Below are 21,948 nucleotides of genomic sequence, written 5' to 3' on the forward strand. Positions count from 1 at the left end.
CAAAACCAATTGACCAAACAACATTTTCACACATAGATTAATCCAAAGTTGCCTAAAAACTTGCACAATATTCATAACCCCACTCGGAACAATACATAATCATACTGTGCACCCATATATACATACACAGAGAACACTAACAAACATGAAAATTAAAGACCAAATAAGTAATAAGTAATCCTTGGAAAAAAAGTAAAACTCACCCACAAAATTCATTCTTATTTCACATAAAATTCATACACCCCAATTCAGAACCGAAGAAAATATATAAGAAATAGTGATTTATTGAATTGTTGCATTTCGCATTTAGTGCGCAATTGACACAAGAATACGGAGAGACGGAGGCGCTTACTTCCATTTTGGCCAGTGATGAAATTGACCCACTCGCCGAGCTCGATCTGAAGGTTATCGTGGCACATGAAGTTTTCCAATCGGATCCTATTTATGATACCCGCGTTAGAACGACGATGAAGGGTAGATACGGCGTCGGAGAAAACCCTAGAATCGTCCATGGCTGACTTGGACCTAGGGTTTTCTATGCGAATCCTGTGTGTGAGAGAGAGTGAGAGGCGACTGAGTGCGGGTGGTTCGGTACACGGTAAAAGTAGAAGCCTGTCTATGGCGGGAAGAGGGATTTGCTGCGTGCGACTAAGGAGTACGAGTGCTATAGTATGAGCGAGTCAAGGGTTCTTTCTTTTTTTCTCTTTATATTTTCATTAATAGTATCTAAGGATAATTATATAATGAAGCTTAAAGTTTCACGTTGTTATCAAATTCGATTGTATAATATGCCTTCAATTTGTTACAAATTGAACGCTAGCTCAACGAGTTTTGTTAACTCATTTCAAAAAAAAAAAAAAAAAACGAGTTTTGTTAACTAAAAGCACCAAAAATCCATGAAATTTATGTTTTACTCTTTTTTCTTTTTTTGGCATGAGTAAACCATTTTCTACATTTTGTTTTGAAAAAAATTTCTTAAAATTCACATAAAAATATATTCCTAATATTTAAATAAATACCAAATATATATGGGTTTTTTATCATTTTTAGTCGGAAAAAATGAAAAATCAAATCAAACGCACTTATTAGGCACCGTATCATGCAATGTTTTACCTAACCCACACAATGATTGGCATGTAGGTTAGGTAAAACATGTCTAATCGTTCGAACGCAATCTATCAAGATCTAATCCTGGACGTTTGTTTTCCCGTGTGAGCTCCTAATTGTCATATGGCAAATTCTTCGTGTTCAATGCCACCAACTCTCATTTGAACATGATGGCTCTGCATCAAATTTCTAAAGCCTCTAACTTAATATTTTTCGCCCATTTTTGTAATGAATGACTATGAGCCTCTCCATGCTCAACTAAATTCATATTTAACCAAACATTTATTTGAAAATTTATAGTTTTCTATTTTCATTTGGTATTTATTTACTTTGGGTGATACATAGAATATGTTGGCGATTAAAATCCAAAGTTGTTTTTACACCAAAGTGGGCTATCAAAGCCTCACCTTGAGTTGGGTCGCAAGGAGGACCTAATATATATATATGGCTGAAACAAATAGAATAGACCCTTACCTAATTAAGGATGCTAGAGCTGAAAAAATAAAAAATAAAAACTAATATATATATAATAAAATCTATAATGGCAGCCAATGGGGAGGGCTCGAAGAGGGGCTTTTGAATTTGGGAGTGTCATGCATGGAGGTGATCAAAAGATGGCTAGCCTAAAACCTTTTTAAGTTTGCACCGCTTGGCTTATAGCTATAGGCGACTTATAGCTATAAGAACCATAAGACATGCACCTTGTTGGTCCTTAATAGTTCAAGTTATATCTATAAGACCGATACCGCTTTGGCCTCCTGCCCATAGGACTTTCTGGCTCCGTCCCGGACTAGCTGAAGAGTTATGTTTTTAGAGAGAAGAAGTGCATTCAAGGGGGAGTTGTTCATGGTATGCCAAATTTTATCAAGAGCAATGGTGGCAAACAATTAAAAATAGGGAAGAAAGAAGGCTCCAATATTGAGGGAAGAGAATAGGTTTGATGATAAGTTTGATAAAGTCATTGTTTAATTTCTATGGTTTTTTTTTTTTTTTTTTTTTTCAAGTTTCTATGGTAGTTCTTATTCTTACATAACAATGGATATTCCATAAGATTTTTTCTTCTTCATATTTTATTTTTTGAATTTAATGTGATTACTATATGAATCTAAGTCATTAGGGTCAATTTTGTAGTGCAGCTAAGATTGACCCATAAATATAGTCAAACGCATTGAACTTGGACTGATCAATTGTTTGTTGCTAATTAGCCGCCATGAATTCTTTTGTTGCCACCCTACTAAAATGTGGCTCAGTTTGGCTTAATATTTAGATGGTTACACTTGTTCCTCAAAAAACAAAGAACACCCTCAACCACTCATCAATGGGCATCTACGTTACATGAGCAAAGCATTATCAAGACTATGATGACCGTGATTTATTTTCAAGTTTTAAAAACTTTTAGGTTAACATCTTGACTATTCAAAGAATATGAATAAAACGCTCCGTATTATTATTTTTTTTTTTTTGACAAAACGCTATGCTTCATTAAATTTTTTTAACAAAATGTGTTGGCGTTGCTTTGGCGCGTTACGATTACTGTCTTGGCATGTTGCGCTAAATTAAATTTAAACTCATTTTTATTGTATTTAATTTATTTTGTAAGTAAACATTCTGTTTAGCCTTAGTTCTTACATTGGCATGACTTGGGAGTTGGGGATTGAGTATACTCTATACTATATATATTATAGTATATACTATAGTATACTATAGTATACTACTATAGTATATATTGCAATCTTGAACTGAGTTGCAATTTGAGAAACTAAATTCATACAGGCCATGCAGTACTTTTATTCCTTAAAAAATATTGCAAAAGAATGAAATCTCTCTTCAAACCTGCTTTAAAATTTAGAGAAATGATATAATTTATTAATTTTTCAACTATCTACATAGTGAATAGATAAATACTCCGTTGAAAGAAAAGAGCAAAAAGTTTACAATTTTTTTAATGATTTCTCTTCCTTCAAAACTTTCAGGTATGTAGTTATATTTTTAATATTGATTTATTTGTAACTTTATTGTTAAATTGTCCGTGGAATTTTTATATTTGGATTGTTCTTTCTAAATATATTGTTACTTGAATAGAACAACAATAATTTTATTGAGTTCCAATCAAATTTTAGATGAGCTCATGTCAAGGTAGATTTAACAAATATAAAATATAAAACTCGTCGATGACAACTTTAATTTTTAATTTTCCCCCTTGTAAATCAAAATTCAGGCTCCACTGCTATAATAGAGGGGACCAAATTCATTTGTTAATGTTATTTTATTGGGTTTTTTTTTTCTTTTAATTTTTTGTTTGAAAGAGTATTATAATGCGGCATAAATGTACAAATAATTTTGAGTGTTTTGTATTTTTGATTGTTTAATTATTAATATTTTTATTTTAAAATGAAAGAAGGAAAAAAGTGTTACTAAATAAATAGTTTTTTATCAACTAGTTGATAATTGATATGGCTTACTACTATTGACGTGTCACATGGTAATTGGATTATAAAACGTGGCCATAATAGGAGACCTCTAGATAGTAAAAAACAAAAAAAAATACCCAATTAATATATCACTTTAAGTAATTCTCCACTTTAGGAATATTGTTTTGGTTAATTAATATTGGTATCAAAATATTATTCTACCTGAACGATATATGTCATTTTCTTTCTCATAATTGAAGAGAAAGATGCATGACATTGTTGGGCTTATATTCTCTTCAATTACCACTGCATTTTACAAGAATTTGAACATAGGATAACTTTATTAGAACTTATAATTTAGAGTAGGAAAATGAGAACTAAGAATTAGGGTGATTAAGCTTATGACCTATGTCCATACATCAAAGCCTTTCTTGACTATATCTTTTCTTTTAACTTTTTTTATTATTTGATTGTATACAATGATTTACATGTAATATGAATGTTACATGTATCTTTTACTTCTACATTAACAACCATAATTGTAACTTTTGTCACTTGATTTCTTATAATTCTTGTCTCTTTAGCTCTTATAACTATTGTCTTTTAAGCTATTGTAACTCTTGTATTAATAAACTTAATAATTTTAATTTATACATTTAAAATTATAGTTAATTAGACCGAAAAACCAATCGATAATTAAGATACTATTTGTATTATAAGCCACATGAAAATGTGAAAATTTTAATCAACTTCTGTTTACCAAAACTCCATTGTTGTCATGCAATCTCGAATTTGAACCAAATGAATAATTAGCAGAAAAGGGAGAGGCTTAGGTGTAGTAGCCCAAAATGTGGTCGTTTTGAGCATTAAACGACCATGTTTTGGAAAATAAAAAGAAAAAATATTAAAAAATTAAAAGTAATAATATAAAATTCGTTAAATATTTAAATATTCAATAATTAAAAAATAAAATATTAAAAAACTAAAACTATTAAAAAAATAAAAGAAAAGGAAAAACTAAAGGGGTGGCTCCCTTGCCAAAATGGGGTGGTCAGACCACCCCATGTTAGTCAAGGGGTGGCTCCAGTCACCCCATGGATGGTCTGGGGGTGGACGAACCACCCCATGGTCCGGCCACCCCCTTGGCCATGGGGTGGTTCGTCCACCCGTCCATGGGGTGGCTCCTTTTAGTTTTCTTTTTCTTTTTCTTTTTCTTACTTTTTAATATTTTAGTTTTTAATTATTGAATATTTAAATATTTAATAAATTTTATATTATTACTTTTAATATTTTTATTTTCCAAAACGACCACGTTTTGGGCTACTACAGGATGCGGTAGTTTGTCACTACTGCACTAAGCTAGCCTCTCCCAGCAAAAAAAATGGAAAAAAAGAAATGGCAAAGCACTCAAAAAAACAATTAAAAAAAAAAAAAAAAAAAACAACAACAACAACAATAGACTAGTTGGGTGTTTTTTTTTTTTTTTTTTTTGTTAAATAGTTTTTTTCAGCGTTTTAAAAAAATAAAAAGACAACTTATAAATATAATGTTTTTAATAATATTTGTTTAGATTTGGAAAAAAAAAAAAAACAATTATTTTAGGAATATCTCTATGATGTTTCCTTAAAACATGTCATTTTTAAGAATAATTATCTAAGAACAGTTTTTAACGGGTCTCCTAACACATTTTTGCCAAGAAATGCTAAATGTTAATTTCAAGTCTTTCTTATGTCAACTCAAAACTGGTGCGATTTTTAAATTTATCATTGAATCAAAATTTAATAGTAATTTATTACAAATTTAATAGTAATTTTAAAAAAAAAAACATATTTTTGGCAATGTCTTCATTTTAGCATTATTCTGTTTTTGCATCTTTGGGTGTTTTCTATTTCTGCAAATAAAATAAAAAATTTTTAAAAAAAAACCCAAAATATTTTCCTTTTTCAACTTACAGATTACGTACGCTGAGATACGCCTATATTTGCACAACTAGCCTCCTTCCATAGTAGTTACTTTTATTTATTTATTATTATTATTTTGTGAGTGAGAGTGCATAGGATTGCCATGTGATCATCCATCAGATAATAGTCAAAAGGCATCCAATGGTCCGGGCTCTGCTTGATAACATAGGCCAAAATCCTCTGGAGAACACCTAAGTTTTGTCACATTCATTCTGGACCTTCTGGTTTTGCGACCTTTTGCTTAAGGAATGCTTGTCACCTACTCCTTTTAAGTTCCCTCACTCTACTTGCTCTCTTAGAGGTTTAGAGGGGGGAGAGATAGAGAGAGAGAGTTTTTTCAGGCTATGGAAAAGCACAGAATCTGCAAGATCTGCAACAGGCGATTTGCCAACGGCAAAGCCATGGGGGGCCACATGAGATCTCATCTGGCCAAGCATCCGATCCCTCCCAAGCCGCCACAACAGCACGACAACTCTCCACCCGCAGCCGCCGAGTCAACTCAGCCATCTCCGTCCTCGTCCTCGTCCCTCGTCCTCCACTCCATAAAGAACCCCATGCAGTCCTACCGATCCCTCAACGGCGAGCTGGCAAACTCCGACAGGGAAAGCGAGAACGAGTCTCACCCTCAAAACCCGACTCGCAGGAGATCCAAACGGCAACGCAAAACCGCCGTGCCCGTACCCGAACCAGAACCCGAACCGGTGAGTTCTGTCTCCGACGCTTTTCCGGAAGAAGACGTGGCCATGTGTCTTCTAATGCTTTCTCGGGATAAATGGTCAAAAGGGAAAGAAAAAGTTCTACTCGAAGATGATGAAGAAGACGAGGATCACGATTATCCACTCTGCCAGATTCGCACGCAAACGCAGCCGCAGGCGAAGTTCAGGTGCGAGACGTGTAGGAAAGTGTTTCGATCTTATCAGGCTCTTGGCGGCCATAGAGCGAGCCACAAGAAAACCAAGCTCAATGAAGAACATGTCGAAGATCTGTTTCAAAAAAAAAGACATGTCGAAGATCAAGGCAATAAGGTTGTCGTTGAAGACAGAGTATTTGAATGCCCATTTTGTTTAAGAGTGTTCGAGTCGGGTCAAGCGCTGGGTGGGCACAAGAAAGTCCATTTCTCCAACTTCGGTGACATCGCTAGAAGCTCTGCAAGATCACTCGGAGGAGACAATTTGATAGATCTTAATTTACCGGCTCCCGAAGAAGAAGACGAAGTTAGCCAGCAGGTTGCGTTGTCAACTGTGTCCAATGCAGCATAGGTAAACAAAAAAATCCATGCTTGTTTTTTGTTTTTTTTTTTTTCTTCTTTGTACATATTCATATGACCCGGAAATATTTAGATCATTATTTTTATTTTGATCATACAATGGAGTTCTTTTGGATTTAGAGAATTTTCTTTATAATTATTTATTATTGATTTCTTCTTGTTTGAGAGCTTTTCAATATTGCAACCCATTAATGGAGAATTTAATTCAGTTTTAATTTTATTTGAATATTCAAATAAATAATCCTGATAAAGATTGAGTTTCTCTGTTTCATAGGAGTTTCGTGAAAAGAGGTTTTAAGCTATAACTGTTCTCCGTTATTTTCTCATTAATAGAGGAAACAAAAAATGTTGTAGAGAGAGAGAGAGAAAACCTTTTGTTTTTGTTTTTGTTTTTGTTTGGATATGAGATTTTAGCTTCTACCTGTCATCACCCCCACTTCATAGTTTTGTACAGTTGGTGAAGAAGTCAAGGAGTTGGGCTCTAAATGCTGTCCTCCTTATCCTCTCCGTTTAGTTTTATCCTCTGATTTTGATCCTCTATAGTGTAGCCACTAGCCACAACGAAGCATGCGCTATGGACGAATCACATTTTGTCACGTCACAGTTTGAAGGGTTCCACAACACAGCATCTTCAACCCCAACTAATTCCCCCATCTCCCTTTCTTTCTCTCTTTATTTATTTTTTGAAAAATAATGAAAAAATTAGTAGCCCATGTTGGATCCGATGATGTTTTATTTTAAAGCTATTCTATTCAGCTACGAAAGTCATAGGTTTTTCTATGTTTTTTTGTGCATACATTTGGGTGGGTCAATTCAGTCACAGACTGGCACAGCTTTTGGGCTCAATTGATTTACGTGGCGTCAAAACGGAGCCGTTTTCTATGTATATCAACTGGTCCCTATACATACATAGGTTTACATACATGTCTAATCTATGTCAGTTTTTTCACCGTTTCACGCTTACAATATTGTTTATTAAATAGGGCATTAAACACGACCCAATGCATTCAGCTAATGCGACATTTTCTTAATGCATTTAAAAGCCTTTTTCATAAATTCAGAAAAATAACTCGTACGGTAGCTTGTGATTCTCATGCATGGAAAGTTATGCCCCGTAGTCTGTCTCCTGATCATGTACGTGAGGTTAGGTCCAACCATCAAAAAGCACATTACTTGAACCCGATGCTTTCCTGCCATTTTTTTAATATATATATATTCCTTTTCTTTTTTACTGAATCCTAGCTCCCTGAGCTAGTTTTCTGATCAGCCTATTTCGATTTCAGTTTTCTTATAGAAAAACATCTTGAAGATACTGTTTTAACTGAATGAAGTATACAGTCAAAATATGGGTATATAAGTAATTGAGTAATACTATTTAATAAGCTCTTATATAATTGTACAATAATATAACAGTGAAAATCAACTTTTAGATTAATAATGACTTGTAAAAGATAAAAATTAATGATTAATTTTAACTATCACATCATCATAGATGTATTCTCATAAGTAGTTTGGTCTCGTCCTGGAATAAGAGAATTCACATGGCCTTTATTATATTATTTACTGCCCTATATATATATATATATATATATATATATATGAGGTTCTACCCCAATTATTAGGAATTTGCTTTATGCTTTGATTTGAAGGAAAATATTATGTAATTCCCCTGTGCTTCTTTTGAATTTTGTATTACACCATAGTTTTCAATTTCATCAATTGAATGCCCGAGTTTATAGAGTGTCTTGACTGTATATTACAGTATGAGAATTCCTTAAAAAAAAAGAAGGAAAAAGAAGAAAATATCATCGGATTCTTATATTCGAAATCTAAAAATCCCTAAAAAGTAAGAAATAATTGTACGTCATTGCTGTAATTCCAATTTCCGTTGACTTTTTACCATGGCCAGCCACTGTTATGATTTCTAAGATTTCAACCAGACAACCTGGCATTAAATGTTTTGAGATTAGCATCATTTTTTTTTTTTTTTTTTTTTTTTTTTTTTGGTGAAGATTAGCATCAATTTGATTATCACTATCTTTTCTTTAGCTTCCTTCAAATGTTTTCATATATATATTTGAATTTCAAATGTTTTCATTTGATAAACATATCATTTTATCTTACAAATATCTGTGTGTTTTTGACTCTTTGACTCTCTAGATAATGTAAAGTAAAAAAAGTAAAAATTGGAGTGATCAAAAGTTTTTCAATTAACTTAACTTTCCTATTTCAAATCGAAGGGCCTATATCATACGGTGGATACTATTAAAATTTATAATTTAGAGAAGAGAAATGAGAACTCAAAGAATTAAGGTGGTTCGACTTATGGCCTACGTTCACACATCAAAGCATTTTCTTGGCTACATATTTTCTTGATATAGTGTACAATACTCTATTTATAGAGAAAGAGTATGAACGTTACAAGTATTTCTACTTCTACATTAATAGCAATAAACTTAATATATCATTTGTAACTCCTGTCACTTGAGTTCTTGTAACTTTTGAGTTCATTGTCTCTTGAGTTATTGTAACTTTTGACTCTTGAGTTTTTTGTCTTTTGAGTTATTGTAACTCTTGTCTCAATACGCCCCCTCAAACCCAACGGTAGATCACGTACGTTGAGGTTTGATCTTGAACATCAAAGGGCTCAAAAATGGCTTCTATGGCCTAAATTGGAACATCGGCTGCTATGACTAAAACTTGGACTTCGGCGACTCTTGGCCGACATCGGCAACTTTTTTTTTTTTTGGCCGGCATCTATTACTTTGACCGGAATTTTGACATCGGCAAATTTTGGCCGGCATCGGCTACTATAGCCGGAACTTGGATGACAAGGATACTTCGACGGTGAAAATGTCTTCGACCCAATAGTTAAAACTTATAATTTAGAGAAGATAAATGAGAACAAAGATGAGAAACTCGGAGAATTAAGGTGGTTCAGCTTATGGCCTATATCCACACATCAAAGCATTTTCTTTGCTACATATTTCCTTGATATATTTGATAGTATACAATACTCTATTTATAGAGAAAGAATATGAACGTTACAAGCATTTCTACTTCTACATTAACATTAATAAACTTAATGTATCATTTGTAATTCTTGTCACTTGAGTTCTTGTAACTCTCGACTTGAGTTCATTGTCTCTTAAGTTATTGTAACTTTTAACTCTTGAGTTCTTTGTCTTTTGAGTTATTGTAACTATTGTCTCAATAAATACAAATATTTGTCCTTGCTTTACGGAATCTTTAATAAGGTAAATTAAAGTTTTAGCTTTGTTACTGCGAAAATCTCTTTGTCAGACTCTCACCATTGAACATGAAGTAAAATCGATAAGAGATAAATTGCACAATGAGACGTTGGCAAAAATTTCTTTAGAGATTAAGATGAATATGCCATTATGGTTGTTAATGGTTCTAATAATAATGTGTTCGACAAAGACTTTCTTGAATTTTTCCAAGACATTTTACAAAAATGTCAAAATATTAACTGTAATAATAATGGCACAACTTAAGAAAGCAGCTATTAAACACACATAGATTTAACATTTTTCCCCCCTTTTTGGCCCCATATCAAATTACTTAATAAGTAGTAAGAATTTAGATCTCTTTGGCCTTCTCTGTCGTATAGTGTTACACCTACAATTCATTTACATAAACGAATGGAGTGACAACCAGTGTATGGTAAGGAGTCTTAAGGGAGAACTGATAACTACAAAAAAAGGAAAAGAAAAAAAGACCAGGGAGGGAACTCTAACCCACTGCGCGCAGCTAAAGTGTTGAAATTTTAATATGCCACAGAGTTTTGTAAATACCTGGGTCTGAGACATTGTTTTAGAGGGAGATACGCTTTAAATTGTTAATGTTGTCTAATTAAGCAAGAAAAATTGGAGCAGATATCGGCAACTAGTGGAAGATACCCCAGCAGTACTTAAAATAGTACCTGTTTGGCGCATAGTTCGTGTCAAAAATGAGGTAAATTATGTGACCCATGGTTTAGTCAAAAGAGCAGCTAAACATATCATAGATCAAGTTTTGATGGACGAAATTTCTCCCTGTATTTTTTATATTGTTGTGTTAGATATAATTTTATGAGATGAATAATATAAAGAGTTTTTCAAAAGAAACAAAATAATTACAACTTATTAACATATGTCAATATGTAATGGAAAGTTTAATTTTTAATGTTCCTTATCTTGTCACATGTTCAGGAATGTCAATAAATTGTAAATTAGTTTAATTTTATTTTTTTTTTCAAGAAAAATTGTTTTGCTCGTTAAATATTCCCACCGTCAAAAACAAAAAAAAACAAAAAAGTGTTTGTCGTTTTTGACTTCGTGTATAAAGTCTCCTCGGAAACTTTGGGGTCAAAGGATTTTTTATTTTTATTTTTCCACTAATTTATTCGAAAATGGGCTACCCCTTTTATCGAAACACTTCAAAGTGTACTAGAAAGAAAAAAAATTTCCTCTTAGTGGAGGCCTTGACCGGTGACAGAGAGGAGGAGAGAGGGACAGAGACTTTTTGCATGGCGTGGTGACATGTAGGCGCAGTCAGCGTTTCTGGCTCAACGACGTGCTCTCAACTTCTCAACAGCTTGCAGGCTTGCAGCTACCGCGGTGCTTCTTTCTTAGACCTTACGGTTTTTATATGCTCTGTATTCTCCTCCAAACCATCTAAAAAATATAACCTCAAACCTCCACCAGCTGGTACACGGAAATCAATGGAAATCACGCGTAGTTGTCGCCGCCTCTCCGCTCCGTTGCCGCCTTCGCCTCGCCTTCTACGAAGCCGAAGCACAACTCCCGCCACCCCACTACCTGAAAACAATTCATGCACGCCAAATTCCGGCCAAAGAGCAATAAAGCCCCGCCCTAAATCAACGACGAAATCAAGAACCAACAAAAATGAAGAAAACATTAGCCCCTCAATCCTCATTTCAAGCCCGCAAAAGAAGCCGCAAGAAAATACTCGTTTTGGTAATTTCTTACACCGCGGCAGTCCACTTACTACTGGCACACCAAAGGGGGCAAGGTCGGTCACGAGTTCGCCATCCGCGTGGGCTTTGTCGCCAGGGCGGTCTTTGAGGTCTCCGGCGAAGGCGGAGACGCCGAAATCGGCAGGGTCTGGAGGAAAGAGGGTTAAAGGTGGCGTTAGTGGGGTTTTGAAGTACTTCAAGCAGAAGAAAGTGTCAAGAGTACAAGAGGAAGAGTTTCATCGGTTCCGGGTTCTGCAGAATAGATTGTTGCAGTGGAGGTTTGTGAATGCCAAAGCTGAGGTTGCCATGGCTGCTGTAAAGGGAGTTGCAAAGGTACGCTTCCTGCAACTTAATTGGTTTGCTCTGACTTTAATTTTTTTTGGAACATTTTCGAGTGGCAAAAAAAAAAAAAAAAAATTAGAATCCACAAAAATATTTCTTCTTTTCCAATTTTTTTTTTTTTTTAGTGGACAATGGTATGCGAGAGGGTCTACATAATTACATGCTAATTAAGAGCCTGTTTAATTAATTTGTCTATATGCGTTCTAAGTAATTAATTTTGCATTTATCATTTACTTTTTTATATTTTATTTTGTCAACTCACATCACTTTTTTTTTTTTTGTTCTAGGAGTTATAAAATAATATAATTATTCATAGTATTTTAATAACTAATACTAATAATAATTTAAAATTATTATTTTGGATGAATAATAATACATAATGTATAATAAAAAAATTTATAATAACGAGAATATAGGAAACGAAATATCATTGATATATATGAAATGATTTGGCTGAAGCATAAATATTTCACTGTCTTAAAGGCATTTTGGGCCACAGCAAGAGAATATTTTAAGAATACACATTTCATTCGGTGTAGGATATAATGTGCTTACTTGAGTATTTTGGCACAAAATACCTATTTCAAATCAAAAAAAATTTCTTATTGTTGAAATTTATAGACTTCTCTTTTGTTGAGTCTCTCACAATATTTCTCTGCTGAAGTATTTGCAATGACATGTTTACCAATGCATGCCGGTCCAGGGGCGGAACCACCTTAGCCCTTGGGGACCGGAAAATTTATATTATAAAATAGACTTTAAAAATTATTTTTGTCTCCCCAAATAATATATATTTTAATTTTGCCCCTCAAACTAAAACTTCTAGTTTTGCCATTGCATGCCACCACTGTTGAAAAAACTCAAAATATATATAATAAACAAATATTTCATCAATTATTACTACTCAAGAGTTATAAATTTACACATAAATTTTGGACATCATTTATATCAATATTGCATGCCAACGTAAAAACTAATGATCCTTTGATTAATGACGCCCTATAATATCATAAATGTGCCAACATAAAAGAAAAGTAACATCATGATATTTATGATGTACAGTGCACCATATTAAGGAAACTTAGGAAAGTATAGCGCAGTTCAATACCTTCTTAGCTGGACCATCCATTTCAAATGGACAATACAGATCGTAGCAAAAATTAAAGGAAAAAAAAAAAAAAGGAAGAAAAAAAGTGGTCCCGTGGGTGTTGGGTGGCAGCCACACAAATAGTATGATTCAAAGGTGGTCACACTACTTTTGGAGTCGCTCTTGGGGTGAGGCAACCACTTCCAAGGTTGTTGGGGGTGGTTGTAGCTACGCCCGATGAGATTCGAGCATAACCACTTCGGAGATGTCACACCCAACCATTCTTTGAGGTGGTTCGGTCACCCCAACAAAACCCAAACTAACCTTTCAATGTCTTTTCGCATTATTGTCATTATGTGGACAATTAATTGTAAATTGAGAAATGCTAAGGGTTAATAATTTTTCATATTTGACCCATATTCTCATACAAAATCAATGGTCTACAAAAATTGTATTGCATGGGATCCCAATCTCTTAAATTAATATCCATCATTAAGGTAGGCTAGGTAGCACGGCCAAAGATTATTTTTTTATTTTTTTATTCTGGTATCATGAGTTAACCCATTATGGATAATAACATATATTGCAATACTCACATTTATGGAATCATAAATTTTTTAACCACATAATAACAATGTAAAATTTATTTTGTATGAAGAATCATACAAAATGTATAATAGAAATTTTATAATATTCTCATAGGAAACAGAGAACACCTACATATGTGTCATGACTTGACCAAGGCACAGATATTTCAAGAGTCCATCTCAATTCGGTGTAATAGGTTCACTAGCCTGCCGGCCCAAGATACAAAAGCCCAGCCTACGCTATGGGTTCCATAGGTCTGCAAAAGCTCCACCAAAGAAACACCATTCTTAATTTGTCACATAACTTTTTCATTCTATATACATACTCTACTTCAAGAATCACAAAGCAGCACATAGATGCTTGATGATTATGTAATTTCAAATTTTCAATAAAGTTTCAAATTAATTAGATATTTAGTTCAGGGTGACACATCATTAATTATAACCTCTCTTTTTCTTTTCTTTTTTGTTGGGTACTTTCAGGCGAAAATATTTTTTGTATGGATTAGAATATTCAAAATGAGGAAAAGCATAGTAGAAATGCAAATTCAAATGGAACGGGTGAAACTTGAGATCAAAGTATATCAAATTATCAACCCACAGATTTTCCTTCTGAATGAATGGGCAAAGTTGGAGAAAAGAAATCAAGAATCAATTTGCAGAATGACAAGAAAATTATCAAGCCTATCAATCAGGCTTCCTTTAGTACAAGATGCTAAGGTAATTTACTAGTAGTTTCTGCTTCTTTCTATATATATATATATGAACACGAGGTAAATTTATAAAGGTTGGTTCGAAGGAAAACCTGTCAATTTTTTTATTTTTTTTTGTGTGAAAATCTAATTTCATCTCTGCCTCCCACTGCTACACGACAGGCTGATGTGGTGTCTACATACCAAGCTCTGAGCACGGCTATGGAAGTTATGGACAGCATTGTGGCGATGATCACCAAATTCTTCTCAAAGGTTCAAACCAAAATATTCTAAACACTCCTAACTTACCCATACAGCTTAATCAAACGGAATTAATTTGGCATCTTATCCAAATAATAATAATAATAAAATCCATGCAAATAGTCCAGTGATTAAAGACGTCAATATTGATAAGTTTATTGTATTTTTGTATTAACAGAGATTAAAGGTTTTCTTCGACAAGTCCACTAACATTAATTTGGGTTATTTCAGCAGATTGAGACAATCTTTTATCTCCTTACAGAGCTCACATGCACGTTAGAACAAGATGAAGAGCACTTGGAAGAAATTGAGATGGCAATTACGTTGGTTGCTACATTATTGGTAAGCCTCACTATAATCTTTGAGCCCAAATCAATGATATATTAGACTAATTCATAGTGATAATAATGTTTTCAAAAATTTAATTTTTTGTTTTTTGTATATTGTAACAGGCAAAGGAGAAAAGCTTACAAGTACATCTCATTCAAGCTACTAAGGAGTCAAGGAGATGCCAAGGTCATTGAAAATTAGAGGAATTCTATAGATATATTTTGTTAGATTAACGAATTTATTATCGGCGATGAAAACTGTATGATATGTAATTATTTAAGATTATTATATTTAATTTAATTTTGTGAATAATCAAGAATTTTCCCATATCATTCATCCAACCTGTTATCAATTTCTATCAGTTTTGGATTATAGCAAGAAATTCAATTTCATCTTTACAATGTCGGTGATCAGCTTATCTGAAGTTGTGAACTTGTGATGGTGGTGTTATATGAAATGAAATTGTTTCCCTACGTTTGTTTAAAGCAACTATTAAATTGACAACATATTTGTCACCAACTTCCCTTGTCCGCGTTGGTCGGTGGCATTTGTCGCCTTGACCAGAGCAAAGGTTCGAGTAATGGTGCCTACAGGACAGAAAAAACAATAAAGAGGTATTCTAAAATACCTCCATTTTTTAATTTTATTCTCATATTTTGTTGTAAAATGGGTTGAGGTGCTTTCCTACGTTTGTTTAGAAAGAATTATAAAATTTACAACACTTTGTCACCAGCTTCCCTTGTACCGTGTTGGTCGGTGACATATGTTACCTTGACCAGTGCAAGGGTTCGAAGGTTGGTAGAGAGGAAGAAGAGAAAAGAAGAAAAGAGGTATTCTAAAATACCTCCTTTTTATAAATTTTTTCCCGAGTGCCTTTTTTTTTTTTTTTGGTTGATTTTTGAATTCATCTGAGGGTTTCATCATTTCATCATTAAAAAAAAAAAATTATGAGAATTGTGCTTCCCTAGTCCATCTAATTCTTTTATTTATTTTGGTAAACTTTAATCATTAACCAATTTTAGTATAAAGATGCTCTATCCTTGATCAATATTGACGTTATGTATACCGTTAAATGTCATGTAACCACTTTAAATCATGGGAAATGATCATCTCCCCCAATTCAGTAGCTTCAATCATGCTTTTTAAGAAATGATCTAAGAACTTTCACTAGTTGGAAAGATTTTGTGAAGGCTGTTCAAGCAAGGTTTGGGACATCATGAGCTCAATCCATTCAACCCATTCAACGTATTATCAATTTCTATCAATTTTGAATTACAACAAGATATTCAATTTCATGTTTACAACGTCAGTGATTAGCTTATCTGAAGTTGTGAACTTGCAATGGCGGCGTTACATGAAAAGAAATTGTAAAACCGGTTAAAGTTTTTTCCTAGGTTTGATTAGAAACAAGTACAAAACTGAACGTTCACAATAACCATCGAAAACAATATTACTTAATGCTTAACAAAATAGCCTAGAGGTGGCTTTGATACCATTCAGAATTACCTCAAGCCATGTTTACTTAAGCGAATTATAAATTAAACCCTGCAATAAAGAAAGACAGATCCTCACCTACTAGTGCCAATAATAGAATATACAAGCTTTATTTATAGGTTGGTCAAGGACCCTCAATCAGAATTGTTACTTCATTTATTCATCTCTTCAATGAATAAGAATCAAATAAATAATCAATTCAAAATACTTGAATCCACAAAATAATATTTATTTAGAATAAATCACTAAACATCGTAATTATATTTATTTTATAATTACAGTAAATATATGTGACATACATGCCATACCTTAATTACAAATTCTTACATCTAATGCTTTTGGCATCGTTTATCTTTAATCTTACTTCTTTTTTTTTTTTTTTTTTCTTTTTTTCAGTAAGTAAATAATATAATTTGTTATGTCTTTTACTTGCGAATCTCATATAAAGCACCCAATTTAACAGCTAGAGCCTAGAGGTGACTCTTGTTTTCATATCCACTCCAAAAGAATTTACTATAGTCATTTGCCATTTAAAGTATCAATGTTAATATTCAATTATTTTTAGGTGAATGATGTGAGAAAAAACAAGAGTTTGATTTTTATTTTTTTTTTATAAAAAAAATTGATATTATATGACATATTCTCTTCGTCAATAGTTTAATATTTATTTTGCCTTCTTTCTAGGTATCATTAGAAGTTGTGAAAATAATATAAATGGTTGTTTTGCCTTACTCAATTGAGTAGTAGGCTGTTTGTATATATAGAACAGAATTACATATTTGAACTCTAAGTGATCTACAGAGATAATTTAAATTACAATTGAAACTCTATCCTGAGAAATCTATCTAATATGATAAGAAGAGAGCTTATCTATAATAGATACAATATGTTTGAATTTGAATATTTGTTGTTTATATCATGATGGATTATCATTATCCTTTACAGAAGTTTTTTCAACAAATAACACACCCACTTCTACATGGTGCTTGTTTGAATTTTATATAACTTTCTGCCTTTCCGTGTGGATTAATTATTGTAAAAAATAATGGATCTCGTCATAGCGTTGATGGTTTTGTTAGTGTTAAACTGTCCACCGCAGACAGTACAGCAGCTGGTGCACTTGAAGATACTGCCAGTGCAACAACTGCTCTGTCACGCAAGGATCAAGGGCAATCACTTGCCATTCTGTTAGCCAAGAATCATGGTACAGCTGTAGCTCTCAAACATACAAGGAAAGAATTACAATGTGATTGCTGGAATCACAACAGAAAAGGAATGATCTTACTCAAGGAAACACATAGTTTGCTACCAAATCAAGATGCAATACTTAAGGAAACCTTTGTCACTGATTTGTATAATTCTGTCATTAGTCTATGCAATTATGTAATCAATCAATTCCATGAAACATGGAATTGATTTACTGTAATTACTGTATAGTCAGCATAACTGCTATATATACTGTACATGTATCTCTGTTTTGATCATCAAGAAAAGTTACTACTATTTCCTTATAGTTCAAAATTGTTTCATGATATCAGAGCCTTCATAGGCCAACGCCTTTCTACTTTTGTTTACCTATTTTCCTTAATGGCCTCTTCCTCTTCAAACACTGTTCCCGCAACCTATATCCTTCCCAATTTTAATCAATTTGCTGCAGGCAAACTTGATGAGGGGGGCAGTTATTTGGCTTGGCTTTCTCAAACTGTTCCAACTTTGAAAAGCCATGATATGATGGGCATTGTGGATGGTACTGAACCTGCCCACCTAAATTTTTGCCTAATGATCAAGGCAAAGATGTACTAAATCCTGATTACTCTATTTGGTGTAGGAAGGATTAATTTCTGTTAAGTTGGATTAATTCTTCCTTAGAAGCACCCATTCTCTCCATTATGTTTGGGTTACACACTTCTCAACAAATTTGGAATGCTCTTGCTCAGAGTTTCACCAACCAATCTTGCTCACGGGTATCACACTTGAAAAAGCGACTCTAGAACCTTTACCAGGGTTCAAAACCATGTGCTGAATATCTGCAGTCTACCAAATCTTGGGCAAACCAACTTCCAGCCATTGGCAAGCCTATTGATGATGAGGATTTAATTTCCTTATTCATGGGTGGACTCAATCCCTCTTTCAATCCCTTTACAAGGCTTTATCTCTTGCAGATTTTCAAGATGATATGCTAAATCACAAGATGCTCCTCAATCAACAACAACAGAAGGTTGCTACTGATGCCTCAAACTTTGCTTAATTTGTTTATGCAGCGCCAAGGCAGTCATACTCAACCAAACTTCCAACCATACAACCGCATGAAGAGTTCTTAGCCTAATAAATTCAGCCATCGTCTTGGATACGCTAAAGGACCTTCTGGTTCTAGACATGGCGGCCCTACTACATCTGCACGCCTTGTCCTCTTAGCAGTGGCGGAGCTAGACAATCTATATTGGGGGTGCCGCTAAAATTTTTTTGGCGTCCTAAAATTTTTTCTACCCTAAAAATTTGGTAATTCACATAATATATGCATCACAAAAAAATATCTATAAAAATTCATAAATATGTGCTCAAATTAATATATTAGAAATGTAACATATCGGCACTATATATATATCAAAAAGACAAATACCAAAAAAAAAAAAAAAAGTGTCTAGAACTACACTTTACGGTCTCTTAGAAGTACAAAATCATCAAGTATCAAATCTAAATTGAAACTCTCAGCAAGTTAAATCAATCAATTCATAAACCTAAAGTTTATTCATTAACCTAAAATTTTCAAGTTAAATCACGACCTCGTAAGAGACAATCAAAGTTAAACAACAAAATAAACAATCATATGGATATTAAAGTTTACCATACATATGTATTAGATAAGGATTTTTTTTTTTGGTTACCATTCATATGTATTAAGTTTGGGCATTATTAAAGTTTACCATTCATAGTAGCATCCTTGGAATTTTTTTTTTTAATTTTTGGGTGGAAAAAAAAATTTAGATCTTTGGGGCTCCGCCACTGCCTCTTAGGTCCTAGTGGTTCATCCCTCAACATTGCACCTCTAGTCTCTTGCCAGATTTGTGGCAGGACCAGCCACCAAGTGTTGGACCGCTTCCACATGATGGACTATTCCTTCCAAGGTATGTTAAATTATCAGTTATCCCAAAAGCTTAAGCTGATAGAAGAAGTAAATTAAATCACTTAATTAATACTTTAATACTCTCACTCACCTGTGGGCTCAAACTCCCTTTTAATAGGTGAGACTCAACACGTGAAATATTTAATTTAAATGAGGGTGAATTGACGGAGTTAAGGTTCGATTCGAGGATCTTTGACTCTAATACCATGTTAAATTACTAGTTATCCCAAAAGCTTAACCTGATAGAAAAAATGTAAATTTAATCATTTAATCAATACTTTAACAAGGTTGACATCCTACAACCTAGTTACATGCCAACAAATTGGAGTAACGGGAATGGGTGGCTGACAATGGACCTAATGTCCATATTATCAATGACTTGGAGAATCTCTCCCTTGAGCAGCAACCCTTTCAAGGTCAAGACTTAGTAGTTGTTGGAAACGGAGCAGGTCTAACCATTTATAACACTGGTTCAACAATTCTTCATTGTTCCTCTACTCCCTTTCATCTTAGAGATATTTTACATTGCCCTTCAACTGCTACCGACTTGTTGTCCATCCAAAAATTTTGTAAGGATAACAATTGTTATTTTATACTAACATCTTCTCATTATTATGTGAAGGACATTCAGACAAGGGCAATACTTTTGAAAGGCAAGAGTGAAAATGGGCTATATCCCTTGCGGCTGTAGAATTTTTCATCAAGACATAAACCTATCTTTACTGCTTTCTTAGGGTTAAGGACATCTATTCATGTTTGGCACTTTAGACTTGGTCACCCTTCTTTTGGGACTGTCAATCATGTAATAAAAGGCACATAGTTTACCTATTTCTCATGATTCATCTTTTTTATTTATATTTATATTTATATTTATTATTATTATTATTTTTATTCTTTTCAATTAGGTAAGAACAAGCAATTACGCTTCTCTCCTTCTACACGTGTGTCTGCTGGTGTTCTTGATTTAATTCATACTGAGTTATGGACCTCTCCTATCACCTCCATCGATGCTAGTAAATACTACAGTATTTTTGTTGATGACCATTCCAGGTATACCTGGTTTTATCCCTTGTGAAACAAATATGATGTGTATAGCTGTTTTGTTAAATTTAAGGTGCATGTTGAAAATCAGTTCTCTAGCAAAATTAAACAACTTCAATCTGATGGTGGGGGAATACAATTTCATTCAGTTTCAAACCTTTCTATCACAAAATGGCATTACTCATAGGAAGTCTTGCCCTCACACATCACAGCATCAGTCACGGGAGGGCAGGCTGTCAAAGCCCAAAGAGAGCTCTGATGAGGGGGGGAGAAACCTCGATTTGGTCCCTGGTTGAGGGCTGAGTCTCCAACGAGGAGGCGTGAAAGAGAGCGGCACTGGCGTGGTGGCTGGGGGGAGCATGTTGGGGAGCGGTTCTCAACGACAGGGGGTAGTTACTTTCAGCATACTGCAGGAAATAAGTGGAGGAAACAGGGAAGTACCAGCGGGGGTGCCTCCGGCACCAGGGAGGCTTCCGGCGAGGGTGGGCAGTCCAATGCAAGTGAGAACCGTTGGGAAAATTCCTTTCCAGTTCCAGACGCTCGAGACGTTACAGATGATGAGATACTGGGCGAGAATGGCGGAATGGGGGGAGGATTTGGTGGCGTGAATCACGGCTGCAATATTCAATCGGGAGTTAATGAGATGGCAACGGCAAAGGCAAGAAGTGAAGAGGGGGATTCTGTCTTTAAAAGCGCAGCTGAAGGCGATTTTCCTGAAGCAATTAATGGGGATAACCAAAAAGAAATAGACGGTGGCATGCAAAAGAAGGGGAGTGGTGGGCCTATGTGGAACATGGAGAATGCAAGTGATGGTGGTGATGGGCCTACGTGTAAGGAGTCTAATGCTTTACCCTTTGGAAGCCCACCAAAAATAAATTCTATGCACACAACTAACGTGGAAGCTCATTCAGTACTCACATGGAAGAGGAAAGCAAGAGCAGGTCCACCCATCAGCAATGCTGTTTTCGTTCCAATGGACACACGTAAACGACGAAATAAATGGGAACAGGAAGGGGAATACTGTGGGGACAAAAGAGGGTGAAGGAATGGGAAAAAAAGGGAGGAGTAGACTCGGCTAGATGATACGGTGACGGGATCGGGAGTGGCGGGTGCTGGTTTCCAGCCCCGCCGACCGCAATGAAAGCCTTAAGTTGGAACTGTCGGGGGCTTGGGAACCCCCGCACAGTTCGGGAACTTTGCCGACTGTGCAATGTAAAGAGACCCAATTTAGTTTTTCTTATGGAAACTAAATTAAGACAAAAGAAG

General features: G+C 34.4%; 3 protein-coding genes across 5 annotated transcripts in view; 2 read left to right on the plus strand and 1 right to left on the minus strand.

Annotated features, from left to right (window-relative positions):
- Positions 1-678, minus strand: part of LOC132180841 (structural maintenance of chromosomes protein 6B) — a 28,843-nt gene extending 28,165 nt beyond the window's left edge. For 2 of the 3 annotated variants that reach the window (XM_059593814.2, XM_059593815.2), the window contains exon 1: positions 353-678. In XM_059593814.2, the coding sequence (XP_059449797.2) occupies positions 353-512 (160 nt within the window). In that variant the 5' untranslated portion in view covers positions 513-678. The remainder of the gene's footprint in view (positions 1-352) is intronic. The other variant, XM_059593813.2, reaches the window with a different exon arrangement.
- Positions 679-5,779: 5,101 nt separating this feature from the next.
- Positions 5,780-6,804, plus strand: LOC132182027 (zinc finger protein ZAT9). Its single transcript, XM_059595239.2, has one exon. It carries the CDS (start codon positions 5,824-5,826, stop codon positions 6,736-6,738), a length of 915 nt encoding a protein of 304 aa, XP_059451222.2. The 5' UTR covers positions 5,780-5,823; the 3' UTR covers positions 6,739-6,804.
- A 4,437-nt stretch (positions 6,805-11,241) lies between these two features.
- Positions 11,242-15,217, plus strand: QWRF7 (QWRF motif protein (DUF566)). The gene is made up of 5 exons (XM_088517025.1): positions 11,242-12,057; positions 14,224-14,460; positions 14,616-14,705; positions 14,925-15,035; positions 15,146-15,217. The coding sequence occupies exons 1-5, from the start codon at positions 11,470-11,472 to the stop codon at positions 15,215-15,217; spliced, it is 1,098 nt and encodes a 365-aa protein (XP_088373151.1). The 5' UTR covers positions 11,242-11,469.
- Positions 15,218-21,948: the final 6,731 nt, after the last annotated feature.

The sequence above is a fragment of the Corylus avellana genome, chromosome 5, assembly GCF_965113065.1.
Source record: "Corylus avellana chromosome 5, dhCorAvel1.hap1.2, whole genome shotgun sequence".
Taxonomy (NCBI): Eukaryota; Viridiplantae; Streptophyta; class Magnoliopsida; order Fagales; family Betulaceae; genus Corylus; species Corylus avellana.